The sequence below is a fragment of the Cornus florida genome, unplaced genomic scaffold, assembly GCF_030987335.1.
Source record: "Cornus florida cultivar Cherokee Brave unplaced genomic scaffold, ASM3098733v1 CherokeeBrave_3.0.0_Hap2_Chr05, whole genome shotgun sequence".
Classification (NCBI taxonomy): Eukaryota; Viridiplantae; Streptophyta; class Magnoliopsida; order Cornales; family Cornaceae; genus Cornus; species Cornus florida.
The window spans coordinates 14231575-14248722 of record NW_026775575.1 but is presented as its reverse complement, the minus strand read 5'-3'; the positions used below and the strand labels follow the sequence as shown (position 1 = coordinate 14248722).

The window sequence follows — 17148 nt, the reverse complement described above, 5'->3', positions numbered from 1 at the left end:
AATATACACATTTGACAAATAAGGTTACAAATGACATTTCGAGCCAACCTTCACAAAAAAAAATGGAAATCTTCAAGTCCACAAACCATCTAAGCGTAATGAGAATCTCAACTTTGATTCCTGTACCTGAAAAATGTCCTTACTACGTGGGTGAGTAACATAAAACTACTCGTAGGAAATGAGCATGCATCGACCTAGCGTTTTACAATTTTATCACCTTAAGGTGAAACATGTTATAGAAGCTCATGCCACCTAACGTCTATGTCAAAGTGAGACCCAGGGAGCATCCTAAGCTACCTTAGAACATTTCTAGCATAAATCACATCATTCATGCAATTCCAAAAAACATAGGAACGTGTTATACTAGGCAACAAGATATAGATTCTCAAAGTTATCAACTTGAAATCTAGAAAACGAAACAACTAAAGTGGATCATGCCACCTAATGTCTATGTCCCAAATGAATCCATAGGATCATTCCTAAATTACATTTGAACATATAGCATAGATGTACTTAACAACATCAAAGTTCACAATACCTCATTAAAAATCATTAAGCATAAGCGTACTTAACAACATTTAAACCTGCGATGATTTAAATAAAATCATAATGTAGAATGTACTTAACAACATTAAATCGCCAATAACCAAAACCACAAGTCACAATTAAACATTGGTTGTCAACTTGGAATTGAATGCGAAATCAAGGAATAGGAGACTTGTACATCATGTCTGGGATAATGCCAAGACCTACGGTTATTCCGGGCATTAACCCGCTGGGAATACCACCCTAAGTGCGCACTATAAATGGGGAGAACTCATACCTCCTGCACTAAAGCCAAATTCTAGCCATGTCTCTATAACAATGTCCTAAGTGACTCCAAAATAAATAAGTTAACAACTTATATACGAAATATATAAAGCACGAAAATACATCTCATGCACAAGTAGGTTGTAACCACACAATATATGTTCTAAATCCACAACTACTATAAGATGACAATGTCGAATCTTCAGAGTGCGATTCGTTACACGCTATAATAACATCACATGTCGAATCTTCAGTGTGCGATTCGTTACACGCTATAACAATATAATTCAACATTTAAAACAAAAACTTATAAATCCATTAAAAAATCTTAATTAGGCCAATGGAACAACAAAGTAGAATTTAATTAAATCATGATAATTAAATCTCTAACTTCTAACGCAACTTCAAATGGTCCAAATTTAATATATGCTAGTAAACAACTTCTAGTCATCATAAATATCAAGTTAAAAACTCAATTAAGCCTATGGAACCTTTAAATTGATTTTAATTAATTCTTTTAATTAAAATCTCTAGATTTTTCATATTAATCCAAATGCTCTGAAATTAAAGTATGTTAAAGAACATGCCAAGACTTAATTTAAAAGCATATTACAAGACAATTTCATGCAAGGTACGTCCATGAGAATTAAACTTTCACCAAAGATAATTATTAAATAAAAACTGCAATTCTTATTCAAATAATTCCAATTTAATATATGTTATCTAACATATCAAAGCCAAACTTTCTAGCATGCCACAATTTAATTCTAAGTTATACATCATCTTGAGAATTAAATCTTAACCACAGAAAATAATTAAATTAAATTCTAGGATTTAAACCAAATCATGCATACAAGTTATAAAAGCTTCTAAATTCATCAATACAACATGAATATAAACCTAAGACACCCCCTCCCTCAATTTGAGATGAAAATGAAACCTCTCCGAATTCGACGATACTTCGAGGTTTCGTCGAGGACAACACGGTGAACAAGAACCCAAAGGAAGCCCCATCAAAATCACAACTTGACTTCAAACTTGAACTTAAGAAATGGCTAAAACAAGATTCCAGTCGGTGGAATTGAAGGCCTCGCCAAGGCAAACATAAAACACTAAGGCACTACGGTGTTTCACTAAGGAGAAGAAGCTCAAAAGAGAAGAGAGAAGGTTACAGCCATGGCTGCCATGGAATCCAGCCAAGAGAGGAGAGAGAGACAGTGAAATCTGATTTTTCAATTAAAGACCCCCTATTTATAGAAAACTCAAAAAGTGCCCCGAATGGGCCCTACCGGGTCCGGAAAAGTGAAATTTGTGCAGACGCGCTCAAACGGTAAAACTCCGTGAACAAAAAAGAATCAAAATGAGAAAATATGAACAACGAAAGAAACAGCATCAAAAACTAAGACCTGAGCAGAAAGATATGCCCCGAACAAGTTCAGCAGCAACCGGTGCCAGAAACCCTGAAACTGGAGAAAAACAACCAGAAGGAAATTCTAGAAGTACACAACTCGACGAAAAGTGAAAATAAATCCCGTACGAGGATCCAGGCTCAAAACAAGTCATTTAGCAATAACTTTCATTAATTGCATAATGGCCCCTCCAAAAAGTAAAAATTACACAACTGGCCCAGAACGAAAATATCTTCAAAAAATATTTTCTTAAAAACCCCTGAAATAAAATATCTTCAAAAGATATTTACGAAAAACACCACAAGAAAAGAGAATGTTTATGAAGAACTGTGCATCCATGCCCCTATGGACACCGGAAGCAACCAGAGTACCTTTTTACAAAAGTAAAGATATGTATTTCATGGAAACCACTTAGAATGAAGATATATGAAGTCAAAAACCAACTCCAAACACAAAAAGTGAGGTTATACCAACAAAGTGACAAACGGGGAAAAGACAAAATAGGGAACAGGACGTAAAGTGAATAGTGTCAAAAAATGAACATGTGGAAATGACACGGTCCTCAAAGGAAGGTTTCAGTCCAAAGGAAAGAATCTCAGAAATCATTCCAGAGCACTCAAGATGACACTAAGTGATGAGAAACCGAGCTCAGAAAGGAAAAGATCAAAGGGAAAAAAAATATCCGTGAAAATCCGAGACAAAGGAAAGGAAAAAAAATGTCAAGGTCATTACATCTGTTGTATACCCACGGAAGGTAGGAAGCATTTGGATCATAGCAGGGTTGATCTCAAAATGGGTTGCATTAGCATCCAGAAAAATAAAGCACGAAGGGGAAATATATGTGGTAGGAATGAAATGATCCCTCAATTTTGGTTGTAGTGGAAGAACATTATTACCCAGTGCATTACGTTGCTCAGCTATGTTACCAGAGGAATTATAAATATTATTCAAATGTTTTTTAAGTTTTCTTAACTGACTCAAATTTCTCTCTATTTCAGGATCATGCACTAAAGGTTTTGACCTATTTTGGCGAGTCAACATGCATTGGTTCCACTAATCCTAACAGTAGCAAAAATAAAATATTTCAAGTAACAGAAAAATAGTAAAAACTCACAAAAGGTTTAATAAATTGAAGCTTTTCTCCCTTAAGTGCCTTTGTCGCCCCTTCTAATTTGTACTTAAAAAGAAAAAGAATTAAGATGAGATATCAGAAAGTCCGAAGACTAGTAAACCAAAATAACTAATTAAAAACTAAACAAAAATAATCTCCCCGAAAATTGTTCGTGTATCTCGCAATAATAAAATACCTGCTCGTAATAGAACAATATCGTGTAGGATAGTTCTATGTAAAGAGGATGTCAAACCCACAAAGAGATGAGATTTTCATTAGTCTTTAATTTCGTTTTATGGTTTACAGGTAACTTGGTTAGAAAGTTTGTTGGTTGTCACGATTTAACAAACTAAAATTATAGCAAAATAGCTAACTAAAGCAAATTAAACTAATTTAAATGATCAGGAAGAGAAAGTCTTAGGGCTTTGACTTCACCACAACCATCATATTATGGTTAATTATACTAACTCTAGGACTTTAACAATGATACTTTTCAAAAGAATTGAACTCAATAACATTCGTTCAATTCGGGTTTTAAAGAAAGATGTTTTGCAAGATTAGCTAACTATAACCTATCTACGGTTAGCGCGGACTATTCGTCTACCTACTCTACCTACTTTAACTACTTTGCGAATGAACCACCTTTCCTAAGCATAGATTATGAAAACATTCTTTTGTAAAAACATGAAAGTACCATTATATGACCTTTATTCTTGTGTCCTGCTCCACCAAATACCACACAATAAGATAGGTTGAGAATAGAGAATAAACTATTACTACTAAGACAAGGGAATAACAGTTTATAATCTATTAAAGCATAAAACCCACTTGAGTTGTCTCAAGTGCTCAAAGTCATATAATTAAGAAAATAATCATATATTAAAATAAAACCTAGAGTTAAAACAATCAAACCATAATAGTAGGTTGGGTTACATCAGTACCCTAAGAAAGGAATTAGCTACTCATGACGACGATGGATATCATCTGTGTTGAGCTCATATCCATCGTCACGGACGGCACTTCTCTTCTCATGATCTTCACTTCTAAGGTTGTAGAAACCCTAAAAGCCATCGCACCTTCAGCCATCTGAATAATACCGTCAAAAGAGATTGAAATTGCAGACCTCTTCTATCAAGGCTTACGCCTTCTTTTATAGAAGAAAATAAATATTTGGTGGGTTTTTAGGTCTTCTGGCCCAACTGAGATGAGATACAGCTGGTAAAGAAAGCAATCCCGTAATATTAATCTAACACATCATGGAAGGCTCGAGCTTCAGGAACAGATGCTTGAGCTTTAGAGTTCATGCTTGAGCATAAGGAACAATGCTCGAGCTTCTCTGGATGGATGCTCGAGCTTCAATAAATGGTGCTCGATCTTCACTTTGACACTTAACCAATTTTCTTCAACTATTTTCCGAAGCGTCTTTTTCTTCAACACTTAGAATATTTTTTGGGGTTGAACTCTTTTAACATTGCTCGATCCAAGCTTCAAGGGCTCGAGCACTAGGTACCAGGCTCGAGCATTTGGGGCTCAAGGCTTGAGCATCAGTGGATAATGCTCGATCCTTAATAGATGGTGCTTGATCCTGGAGGTGAGACACGAGACCTGGGAGCATAGCCTTCAATTAAAATCAACTCATTAATTTTTGATGCCTCATGCTCGAGCTTGAGGGTCAAGGCTCGAGCACCCTCGGTTAAGGCTCGAGCACCTTATGGTATGGCTCGAGCATCAAGGTACAAGGCTCGAGCATTTGGGCCTTGTTGACTTTTCTTCTCTTCTTTGTTGTGATGCTCGAGCCTCAACACTTGGGCTCGAGCTCTAAGACTTGAATTTCTTCAAAATTCACCATTTAAGCTCTCGACTTGCTTTGAATGACCGGCAATGACTCTGTAAGCTTCAATATCATCACAAAGTCCTAGTTTTAACTATTTTTTTGGAGAAGTACCTACAAACACACATTAAACATAAATTAGTCTAATTACGGATAGAAGTATCACTTTAGGCCTTAACATATAGGTATTCAGGGGCTCGAATATGCATATATTCAGTACTCATCAGCCATCACTTCTTTATCCACAACAGCCCAAAAGGTTTGGTAAACCTAGTAGGAAATCTATCAGGACCAGGAGCTTTATCAGGAGCAAAGTTCATTACCACAGCCTTAACTTCTTCATAGGTAACTGACCCTTCTAACAAATCCATTTTAATATTATCTAAGGTATATCTAGGGGATATATCACACACAACCTCAGAAGCACTCCTTATGAAGAATTTAGTGTTATAAGTCACAAACCAGTCACTAATAACCTTTGGATCCACTAAAATTTCCCCTTCATCATTCTCCATTTTGATAATTGCATTAAAATTTCTATGCTTCTTTAATTTCTGATGAAAATAAGCAGTACACCTGTCATTCTCCCTTAACCATGTTAATCTGGATTTCTGAGCCACTAAAATTTCTTCATCAGCAACAGTAGCTTCATATTCCTCTCTGGCCGTTTGCTCTTCATCAAGAAGTATATCTGATGGATCCTTACGAAGACTATCGTGGACTGTTTCTAACCTCAGGGTAGATTGAATAACCTTATCTCCCACATCTCCAAAACCATTTTTATTCCACTCCTTAACGGCCTTCTTAACATTCCTAAGTTTATTCGAGAGTCTATTTATTGGAGCTCCCTCTACCTCAATATCCCATGCTTGTTGTATCAAAGGTAAAATAGCATCCTTAACGCACCATAATTTCAGCATCTTAAAAGGTTTTGGCCCCGAAGCAAAATTTCATGAAACTTACACCAAAACTCCAGAATGATCAGAGGTCCTTGCCATGGTGAAGCAGCACTTGGTTCAAGAATACCCTATCTAATTTCATATGAATCTTTCTTCGCAACTTCTGTCTATTGCACCAAGACCACTCTCCATTTATAGGAGATAGTTCTAGCATTTTAGCATTCTGCAAACACATATTAAATTCATCCAGTATTTTCTAAGTCACTCTCCCACCACCTTTTTTATCCCCATGGAACCTGATTGCATTCCAATCCCCAAGAGTAATCCAAGTACCATTCACAACAGAAGTATAGTAATTAATATGATTCCACAACTCTAATCTATCCTTCCTTTGATTGGCAACATAAACAGGTGTACAATAAAACTCTTTCCCTGTGTGATTTGCTACAATTTTGAGAAGCAAACATTGATCCTTACTATATGTGACAGTAATAGTAAAAACAATAAGATTCCACCCTATCCATATCATTCCTCCCACATGGTTATCATAATTACCAATCCAACTCCAACTATTCCTTATTCTATTGGAGATAAAATCAAACTTATCTACTTTAACTTGAGTTTCAAATAAACAAACAAACTGAAAGGCATAAATTAGTATCTAACCCCTTACTTCTCTTTGTCTTCTAGGCTTGTTTAAGCCTCTCACATTCTATGCACCAATCATTGAGGAGAATGAGAAGGTTGAGGCATGAGCCCCACTTGACTTCTAGTCACCCTAGCTGAAGTAGCAATCCCTGGCTTCTTTGGTCTCTTCTCGGATTTTGGGCCTCCCTTCTGTCCCAAACCGAGTGTTGTCTCATTACTAGAATCTTCCCCACCAACTAAACCTAAAGAATCATGTGTAGAGATTAACTCAGTCCTAGGATCAGATATATCCATTCCTAACTGTGTTATGTTCTCAATATCTGTAACAATCTCATTAATAATTATAGCGTCATTCTCTTGAACTTCAATGTCGGCATGTTTAATGTCATTAGCAATCCCCTCCAAATTCAACACCACTGTATCATCAACATCTTCCACCACATTTTCCTCACTAGCAATGCCAGGAGCTTCATTCTCTTCTAGAACTGCAAAAGCATTTGAAACCTGAACCTACCCATAGATAGCTGGAGCCGGGACCTTGAACTAGCATAGTATCAAACACCTCATCTACCATAATATTCTTACCTTTGTTTGTGACTACCCACTTGTCCACCCCTTTCTTTGGTTTTGTATGCAAAACTTTTGAAGAGCATCTATCTTCTAAATGATCAACTTTCTTGCAAATACCATATAATGTGGGCTTCCATTCATATTCTAAATCAACATAGCAATCACATCCATGAATATCTACTATAGTAGATTCTAGTAGCACCTCTTTAACCCCCACTTCAACCATAACTCTAACATAATCACCCTTATCTCTGTATAGTTTTGGATCAACCATATATGTAGGTTTTGACAAGTTAGAACAAACTTTGGACACAGACTCAGCATCATGGCAATGAATTGGAAGATTAAATAATCGCAGCCAAACAGAACCGAGTCCAAGACTTCCTTAGAGAGATTAACATTCTTGTCCCATTGCATGATAATAATGGGTTTGCCTTCAAACGTATAAATCCGAGACAAAGTCTGTATGACCTCTTCTTCCGATTCAAACCTAACAATGAAGAAACTTTCTTTCAAGTAACATACTGTAACTTTCTTTGCCCATCATTTCTCGATATAACCCTTAAATCTATGATAATAAGGTCATTTCCCCATTACATAACCTATCACTGAGTTTTTCCAATACTGTATCTCTTTTGCAACATCCAACTCTGTGATGGATACCTTTTTACCACGAACGTCACTGTGGTATGTAAGATTAGTAAATGGTTTGGAAAAGTTTTTAGAGAACATATTACACCATGAAGAAGATGGCGGTGGGAAAGAGGAAGAAGAAGAAGAAGTAACATTAAAAAGTGAAGGAAGAGGGAGAGAGAGAGAGAGATGGTTGGTTAAGGTTAGGAGGCCGACCCAGAGAGATCGCCGACAAAGAAGAGGAGGGAACCCCCTCCTCCATGATGCACCACCCTTCGAAACCCTAGAGAAAAATTTGTCTTTTCTAGAGAAAAAATCGTCTATCAAAAGATAGTTGCCAGTTGTTGAATAAAATAAATATAATTGTTGGCTCTAAGCTGTCTTAAGGAAGTTTGCCTATTTAATGTCAAAAACCTTGTTATCCTGTTGTTTCAAGAATGATCTCTACTTGCATTGTGGTTTGAAATAAAGTACATGGGTAGTATTGTCAGTTTCTTATGGATACTCATGTTAGACATTAATCTGAGATGGTGCATTACACTTTGCTTACTTATCTTGCTGAAATTCTGTGATAGTGGAGGTTTGGCAAGTCCAATTTAGCTACAGGTATTCACATGTGTATTATGGTCTTTTCTCAATTTTATTTCATGTATATACATGTGCCTTGATTGCTGCATTGCACTAAACAGCCTTAATTGAACCTGTATTGTGAATTATATAGTCTCAAGACCATCAACTGGCTGAGAAGCATAAAAACTGTTACAAGGGTAATGTGGTCTTTTCAAGCTGTGCTCAAGAGTGTTATACGTCCCAGTGGTCCTAGTGTGATGAAATATACAAGAGTATTGCATTTCTTATAGCTAAGTTTGGATAGAAATGTAAATGTTGCCTAAACCTAAAAACTATTGTGGTGGGTAAGTAACAAGACAAATAACTGAGGTTATGACAGCCCAAGTTTTTCAACCCGTTACGTCAATGATGAACCGAAAGTTGACCCGATAAAGGATCCGAAATGCGGAAGCGAAACCAAAAATAAGACCTGTAGAGATATCAATCATCCCTAAGACACCCAAATGACTTCCCATGAAGTCATGAAACTCAAGGAAATAACTAGAAGCGGAACTAGAATAAAAAGGTCAAATGATACCCTATGGCACAAATGACAACCAAAGGAATGTGATCTAGTTCAAACTAGACTACGTACACCATTAAATGGCTTAAACAAGATCGATAAGGTTATGTTGGGACAAACAAATAAAGCCAACCAGCCGAAAACACTGACCAAGCAAAACCACAAAATAGCTCAATTTCAGTCGACCGAAATGGAGCTTCGGTCTGCCGAAATGGACCAGGAAGAGAAGAGAAATGAGCCTTCATTTCGGTCGACCGAAAAGAAAAACTGGTCGACCGGTTTGTGGCTCGAAGCGAAAAATGGCTACTGGAATTGGACTATTACTGTTCAATTGAAATTCAAAGGCCATCGGTCGACCAAAACAAGCCACCGGTCAACCGAAACAGGCAGAAATGCAAAGAATGAATCTGTTAAGCACCAAAACTGAAAAGAAATTCCTAAGTCTCAAATGGATCCCCCTTTGCATGATCAAAATGAATTATATGCAAGTGTGTGATGATGTGGACATACACGCAAGTGTAAAATAACATTTTAAACATGCTGAAATGGCTCATGGCCTTATTACAATTCATTTATAACATTTGACATGTCAAAACTTAATTAAACTTTCATAAAAAATAATTATTAAATAAAAAGTGCAATTCTTATTCAAATAATTCCAATTTAATATATGTTAACAAACATATCAAAACATAATTTTCTAACATGTCACAATTTAATTCTAAGTCATATAACATCATGAGAATTAAATCTTAATCATAGAAATTAATTAAATTAAATTCTAGATTTTAAACAAAAGCACGCATACAAGTTGTATAATCATGGAAAACACTTAATACAACACATAAACAATCCTAAAACATCCCCTACCTCAATTTGAGATGAAAATCTCAAAAGCCCACCGAAAAAAAAGTGCTCCGAATCTGACGATACTGAAGGGTTTTGTCGGGGACAACAAGATCTACATGAACCCCTAAGAAGCCCCATCAAAATCACAACTTGATTTCAAACCCAAACTCGAAAATGGTCATAAATGAGTTCTAATAAGGGTGAAAGATAAAGCACGACGAAGGGAACAACAAACGTTAAGGCCGAAGACTTTTCACTTAGGAAATCAAATAGAAAAGAAGAAGAAAAGGTGGCAGCCCAAGGAGCTCCCCTGGTTGCCGGCCAAGAGGGGGAGGAAGATGATTAAAATCTGACTTTTCTTCTTTAAGTCCCCTACTTATAGAAAATCTTAAAAAGTGCCCTGAAAGGGCCCCGCCGGGTCTAGAAAAGTGAAATTTGAGCAGACGCGCTCAAAAGGCAAAACTCTGTGAACAAAAAAGATTCAAAATAAGAAAAGATGAACAATGGAAGAAATAGCGGCAAAAACCAAGTCCCAAGCAGTAAGTTATACCCCAAACAAGTTCAGCGGCAACTGGAGCCAGAAACCCTGAAACTGGAAAACAACGACTAGGAGGAAATTCTAAGAGTGCACGACTCGACGAAATGTAAAAATGAATCCCGTACGAGGATCCAAGCTCCAGATGAGGTATTTTTGCAATAACTTTCGTTAATTGCACAATGGCCCCTCCAAAAAGTGAAACTACACTAATGCCCCAGAAAGAAAATATCTTCCAAAAATATTTTCTTAAAAACCCCTGAAATAAAATATCTTTAAAAGATATTTACGAAAAACAACCCAAGAAAAGAAAATAATTCTAAAGAACTATGCATCCATGCCTCTATGGATACAGGGAGTAACCAGAGTACTTTCTTACAAAAGTAAAGATACATATTTCGTGGAAACCACTTACAATGAAAATACATGAAGCCAAAAACCAACTCCAAACGCAAGAAGTGTGGTTTTGCAAACAAAGTGACAAACAGGGAAAAAACAAAATAGGGAAAAAGACGAAATAGGGAAAAGGACGAAAAGTGAATAATGTCGAAAAAAGAAAAATGTGGAAATGACTCGGTCCTTAAAGGAAGTTGTCAATCCAAAGAAAAGAGTCTCGGAAATCACTCCAGAGCACTCGAGACAACACTAAGAGACGAGGAACTGAACTCAGAAAGGAAAAGATTAACGAAAAAAAAAAAAAAATCCGTGAAAATCTGAGGAAAGGGAAAGGAATGAAAATGACGGGGGCATTACAACCTTCCCACCTAAAAGTGATTTCGTCCCCGAAATCCAGTCCCAAGAAAACAAAAAGGCGAAACAAGGATAACTACGGAATACATCTCCAAGTATCCCATAAAACATGCTGCAAAAGCAATCCCCAAAACTGAAAGACAACGTACAAAAAAAATGTCATTCGCACTCACATGCTCATAACAAGACAACCTCTTAAAAGAAAAGTGACCACACGGCCACACAACAAGTCAAGACTCACACACAGAATCCAAGGTCAGACGAGGAAACGGAAGACAATCACCATAAGCATCCCTTCTGACAAACCATCATACCGATCCAAAAACAACCACCAAAGGAACTCCAAAATATCCACGTATCAAATCAAGGTACCGAACAAAGATGACATGGCAGTACGAATAGTGACCAAGACCTGCCCACGACGTACTCAAATGTGTGGTAGCAATGATAGTACCTAGTGCCCGATCACACTTACTCGTCAGTAAGGTAGCATCAACGGTAACAAACACTCGCCCACAACACACAACCTTATACGGTAGCATGACAGTATAAGGCACTAATTCATAACCTGCCCCCCACTAGGTCTACCCATGAAACCTCTCGATACAAATGACATCAATGCCAAAAATGATCATTACCAAAAGCACCACGGAGGCCAAACATTTTGTGAGAGTTGAGATATGGTCTTAGGACGTCCGGCCGGACCATCTTGGCCAATCCCGAACTCTGACAACAACGCCATAGGTACCGCTACGCTTAAGGCCTTAAATCCTCAATACAACAAAACCAACAACTCAAATGTCTCAAAATACTCCTATTAACAACATCAATTAAGAATTCAAAGCCCGACAAGCGAATCAAAACCTCCAAAAACCAAAATGAACCCCATCACAAGACATTTCATCGAAAGTCCTACACATCTCCTTGAAACATATCAACCACAAGACCACACTGAAATCAAACATCGGATTCACATCCCTATAATGGATAACTAAATCCTCAAAATGCAAGTCCACCAAGTGGCACACATATCAAAATTCTGACAACTATCAAAATTACAAAATGAGTCTCTCAAAACTATACTTAGCAACACCAAGTTAAGTCAAAATTTCTCAATTCCATCCATAAACAATCACTGGAACTACGATTCCTCAAAACAATACCTAGTCATAACAAGGATGAGAAAACTCCACAAACAAGCCATATCCCACAGTGATCCTCCAAAACTTCTCCTAAGAGTCAACCACATCTAGATCTCCAAAACCAAAGCAAGTCTCCAAAAGACATCCTCAAAAGAGCATCGAGCTTACCTCACGAATCAAACAATTCCTTAATGATTTGGACACAAGTCCCCGTAAAATGATCTTACACCAACCAACTCACTCTGAGCACCACAACCGGTCAACAACCATGACAAAAACTCCCCAAGGGAAGACACGAAGGAAAGCAAACCACCAGTCCTAAGAAGGACAACACCAAGACTTCATCTCTGAAGTGAAAGACAGCAATGTCAAAGATTTCACCCCCTACATGGAAATAAGTTGGCCAAAATCCACCAAATCCTCACCAAGGACTCAAGACAACGATAGTGGTCCTTACGGACCAGCCAACCCCAAAGCTGTGCACAACGCAACAAAGAGAAGAGACTCACTCCTTGTGAAGCCCCTTACTCAAACCAAGAAAAGAGGAGAAACCCTATTCCCTCCCACAAGTGTCAACACAACAAACGAGAAAAGGAAGCATTCTTCCCACCTTAAGGAAGTGGGTAGCTCAAGACAAAACAAATGTGACAACTCTTCTACAAGGAATCTCACAACGAAACCCTTACGGAAACCCACATACACACTATGTGTGACCGAGTGGGAAATAAACATGGAAGTCATACAAATAACAAGGAAATGCAACTACCAAGAAAGTAAATCTACTCATATAGATAAAAACAAGGGTACACGCTGCACGTCTCCACGTAAGCACAAAATCGTGTCACTAAAATGAAGTAACAATATGGCATCTCTAAGCATATAAGGAAGGCATGCTAATGCCACGCAATGAGAAAGCAAATGTGGACATACCTCCACCTACTCATGCATCGCAATATTATATATCAAACTACTAACATGGTAGTAAATGAAACTGCAGAAAATAAAAATGATGCAACAATAAACCCTATGAACATCGTGTCCTAGAGTGTCCAGGTGAAAGGAAGGACCAGTCCTAGCCATAAACTGACTCCAAAAACCAACGCGACTACAACTTGTCTCAAAACAAATGTGAGCCCTTACCACAATGGTAAGACTTTAACAATCCATCTCTGAATTTAAGGGTGACACTACAAGTGACACTAACAGTGCAATGCTCTCTCTACCCGAAGCATTAATCAATCGACAGGATCCCAAAAACGTCATTAAGCAAGGAGAACTCAAAGAAATGGCAACTATAACCATATCAACAACAACTAAATCAATCACTATGACTGACCCCCAAAACAACCGTCATCATCATCGATCATAAGGATAACGCCTATCAAAACAAAACCAACACTGATTCAATCCGAACTGCACTTGTAGCTAGCCAGTATGGTAGCATGACAGTGCCATGCACCCGCCCATAACATACCCGTCCATAAAAAATTGCAATCCCAGAGGAATCATCCCGAACAATCAAGGATCCTAAGAGACCCATAACCTCATCATGGCTCAAAACCAATAAATCCAGCATTATGGCAACGCCAAATGACTCACCTCACGGAGCCTAAACAAAAGGTGTCTCACCACCTATACTACCATAAAACCATGTGGACAATCACCAACAACCTCAAGGAAGAGTGCCTAAACAAAACCAAACACATCAACCATCGTACTAAGTGAAAACTCACCAAACGACTCAATCTCAACTCAAACATCCCATGACTAATCTCAAGTCCTGCCAAATATGCAAAACAATCATGCATATACAAATCAGATCTAACATACATCATATGTCATGCTCTTTTCAAAGAATTTAAATCATGCTAAACAAACAGCATACCACATGTAGTACATAAACACATAAACATGTCATCAAACCAAAACATGTTATCATGAAGCATATAAATACATAGAGCATGGCAACACAAGCATGATATGCACCCAAAACCCGTCGTCCTAAGGTTTTCGAACCTAGGAGCTCTGATACCACTTGTGACGGCCCAAGTTTTTTAACCCGATGCGTCAGTGATGAACCGAAAGTTGACCCGATAAACGATCCGAAATGCGAAAGTGAAACCAAAAACAAGACCTATAGAGATATCAATCATCCCTAAAACACCCAAATGACTTCCCATGAAGTCATGAAACTCAAGAAAATAACCAGAAGCGAAACTAGAATAAAAAGGTCAAATGATACCCTATGGCACCAATGATGACCAAAGGAATGTGATCTAGTTCAAACTAGACTACGTACACCATTAAATGGCTTAAACGAGTTCGATAAGGTTATGTTGGGACAAACAAATAAAGCCAGCCCGCCGAAACAACTGACCAAGCAAAACCCACAAAACAGCTCCATTTCGGTCGACCGAAATGGAGCTTCGGTCTGTTGAAATGGACCAGGAAGAGAAGAGAAATGAGCCTTCATTTCGGTCGACCGAAATGACAAACCGGTCGACCTGTTTGTGGCTCGAAACGAAAAATGGCTACTGGAATTGGACTTTTACTGTTCAATTGAAATTCAAAGGCCATCGGTCGACCGAAACAAGCCACCGGTCGCCCGAAACAGGTAGAAATGCAAAGAATGAATCTGTTAAGCACCAAAACTGAAAAGAAATTCCTAAGTCTCAAATGGATCCCCCTTTACATGATTAAAATGAATTGTATGCAAGTGTGTGATGATGTGGACATACACGCAAGTGTAAAATAACATTTTAAACATGCTGAAATAACCCATGGCCTTAGTACAATTCATTTACAGCATTAGACATGTAAAACCTCCAAGTTAGAAAAATTACATTTCATAAGCAAAACTTAAACATGCTAACACTTGCATGTGAACAAGAATGCTTCTAAAGAAACTTCAATTTTGCAAATCACCAAAGCAAGTGCAAATCTTCAATCTTGTATCCTGTACCTGAAATATGCCCCAGTAACTTTGGGGTGAGCAACATAAAGCTACTCGTAGGAAATGAGCATACATCGACATAACGTTTTACAATTTTATCACCTTAAGGTGAAACATGCTAAAAGGGCTCATGCCACCTAACGTCTATGTCAAGATGCGACTCGGGGAACATCCTAAGCTACCCTAGATCATTTCTAGCATCAATCACATCATCCATTGAATTCAAACCACATAGGAGCATGCTATACAAAGCAACATGATATAGATTCTCAAAGTTACCAACTTGAAATCTAAAGTGCGAAAACAACCAAAGTGGGTCATGCCACCTAACGTCTATGTTCCAAATGAATCTATAGGATCATTCCTAAGCTACATTTGAACAACAAAACACAATCACAATATCTATGCAATTTAACCAACATAGAAGCATGCTATACCAAGCAATTAGATATAGATTCTCAAAGTCATCAACTTGAAATCTAAAAGTGCGAAATCAACTAAATATAGCAATTTAGTATAATTAGAATATCTAATACCACACATCAAGACATAGATTCTCTAGGTTATCAACTAGAAATCTAAAAGTGCGAAATCAATTAAATATAGCAATTTAGTATAATTAGAATATCTAATACCACACATCAAGACATAGATTCCATATGTTATCAACTAAAAATCTAAAAGTGCGAAATCAATTAGTGGAACACTTGGACATCTAAGCTCGGAATTCTGCCGAGACCTCAATGGCTATTACGGGGACTAACCCGCTGGTAATACCACCCCTAGTGCTCACTATGTCGACGGGGAGAACTCATACCTCCCGCACTAGAGCCAAACTCTAGCCATGTTATAGTAACCATGTCCCAAGTGACTCCAAAATAAATAAGTTAACAACTTATATACGAAATATATATATACAGCACGAAACGACATTCCATGCACAAGCAGGTTAAAACCACACAATACATGTTCTAAATCCATAATTACTATAGGATGACAATGTCGAATCTTCAGAGCGCGATTCGTTACGCGCTATAATAACATCATATGTCGAATCTTCAGTGTGCGATTCGTTACACGCTATAACAATATAATTCAATATTGAAACATAATCGCATAAATCCATTACAAGTCTAAAATCATGCTTCAAACATAATATCAATATTAAACACATGACTTAATCAATAATGCAATAGAAATGGAAATTAATTATATAACCTAATTAATTTCTCTAAGTTTCATATCTCAATCAAATGAACCCTAATTACACATGTTAAACAACATAACTTATTCATTACATGAATCAAATTAAAAGCTTACTTAGGTCATTAGATCAATATGATGGAATTTAATTAAAACATGATAATTAAATCCCTAAATTCTAAAACAACATCAAATGGTTCCAAATTAGTATATACTAGTATACAAGTCCTAGTCATCACAAATATTAACTTAAATACTTAATTAAGCTAACGGAACCTTTAAATAGATTTTAATTAATCATTTTAATTAAAAACTCTAGATTTTCATACTTAACCAAATGCTCTCAAATTAAAGTATGTTAAACAACATGCCAAGACTAAATTTTAAAGCATGCTACAAGTCAATTTCATGCAAGATACGCCCATGATAATTAAACTTTTACAAAAGATAATTATTAAATAAAAAGTGAAATTCTTATTCAAATAATTTCAATTTAATATATGTTAACAAACATATCAAAACTTAATTTTCTAGCATGCCATAATTTAATTCTAAGTCATATACCATCATGAGAATTAAATCTTAATCATAGAAATTAATTAAATTAAATTCTAGATTTTAAACAAAAGCATGCATACAAGTTGTATAATCATGGAAAACACTTAATACAATA

The 17148-nt window shown here is 36.9% G+C and overlaps 1 protein-coding gene across 1 annotated transcript; it reads right to left on the bottom strand.

Moving 5' to 3' along the window:
- Positions 1-5391: 5391 nt before the first annotated feature.
- LOC132309040 (uncharacterized) lies at positions 5392-6081 on the bottom strand. Its single transcript, XM_059807392.1, has one exon. The coding sequence runs from the start codon at positions 6079-6081 to the stop codon at positions 5392-5394; it is 690 nt and encodes a 229-aa protein (XP_059663375.1).
- Positions 6082-17148: the final 11067 nt, after the last annotated feature.

Excerpts from the sequence above, each read along its gene's own strand:
- LOC132309040 (XM_059807392.1), bottom strand. The coding sequence starts at position 6,081 with ATGCTGAAATTATGGTGCGTTAAGGATGCTATTTTACCTTTGATACAA.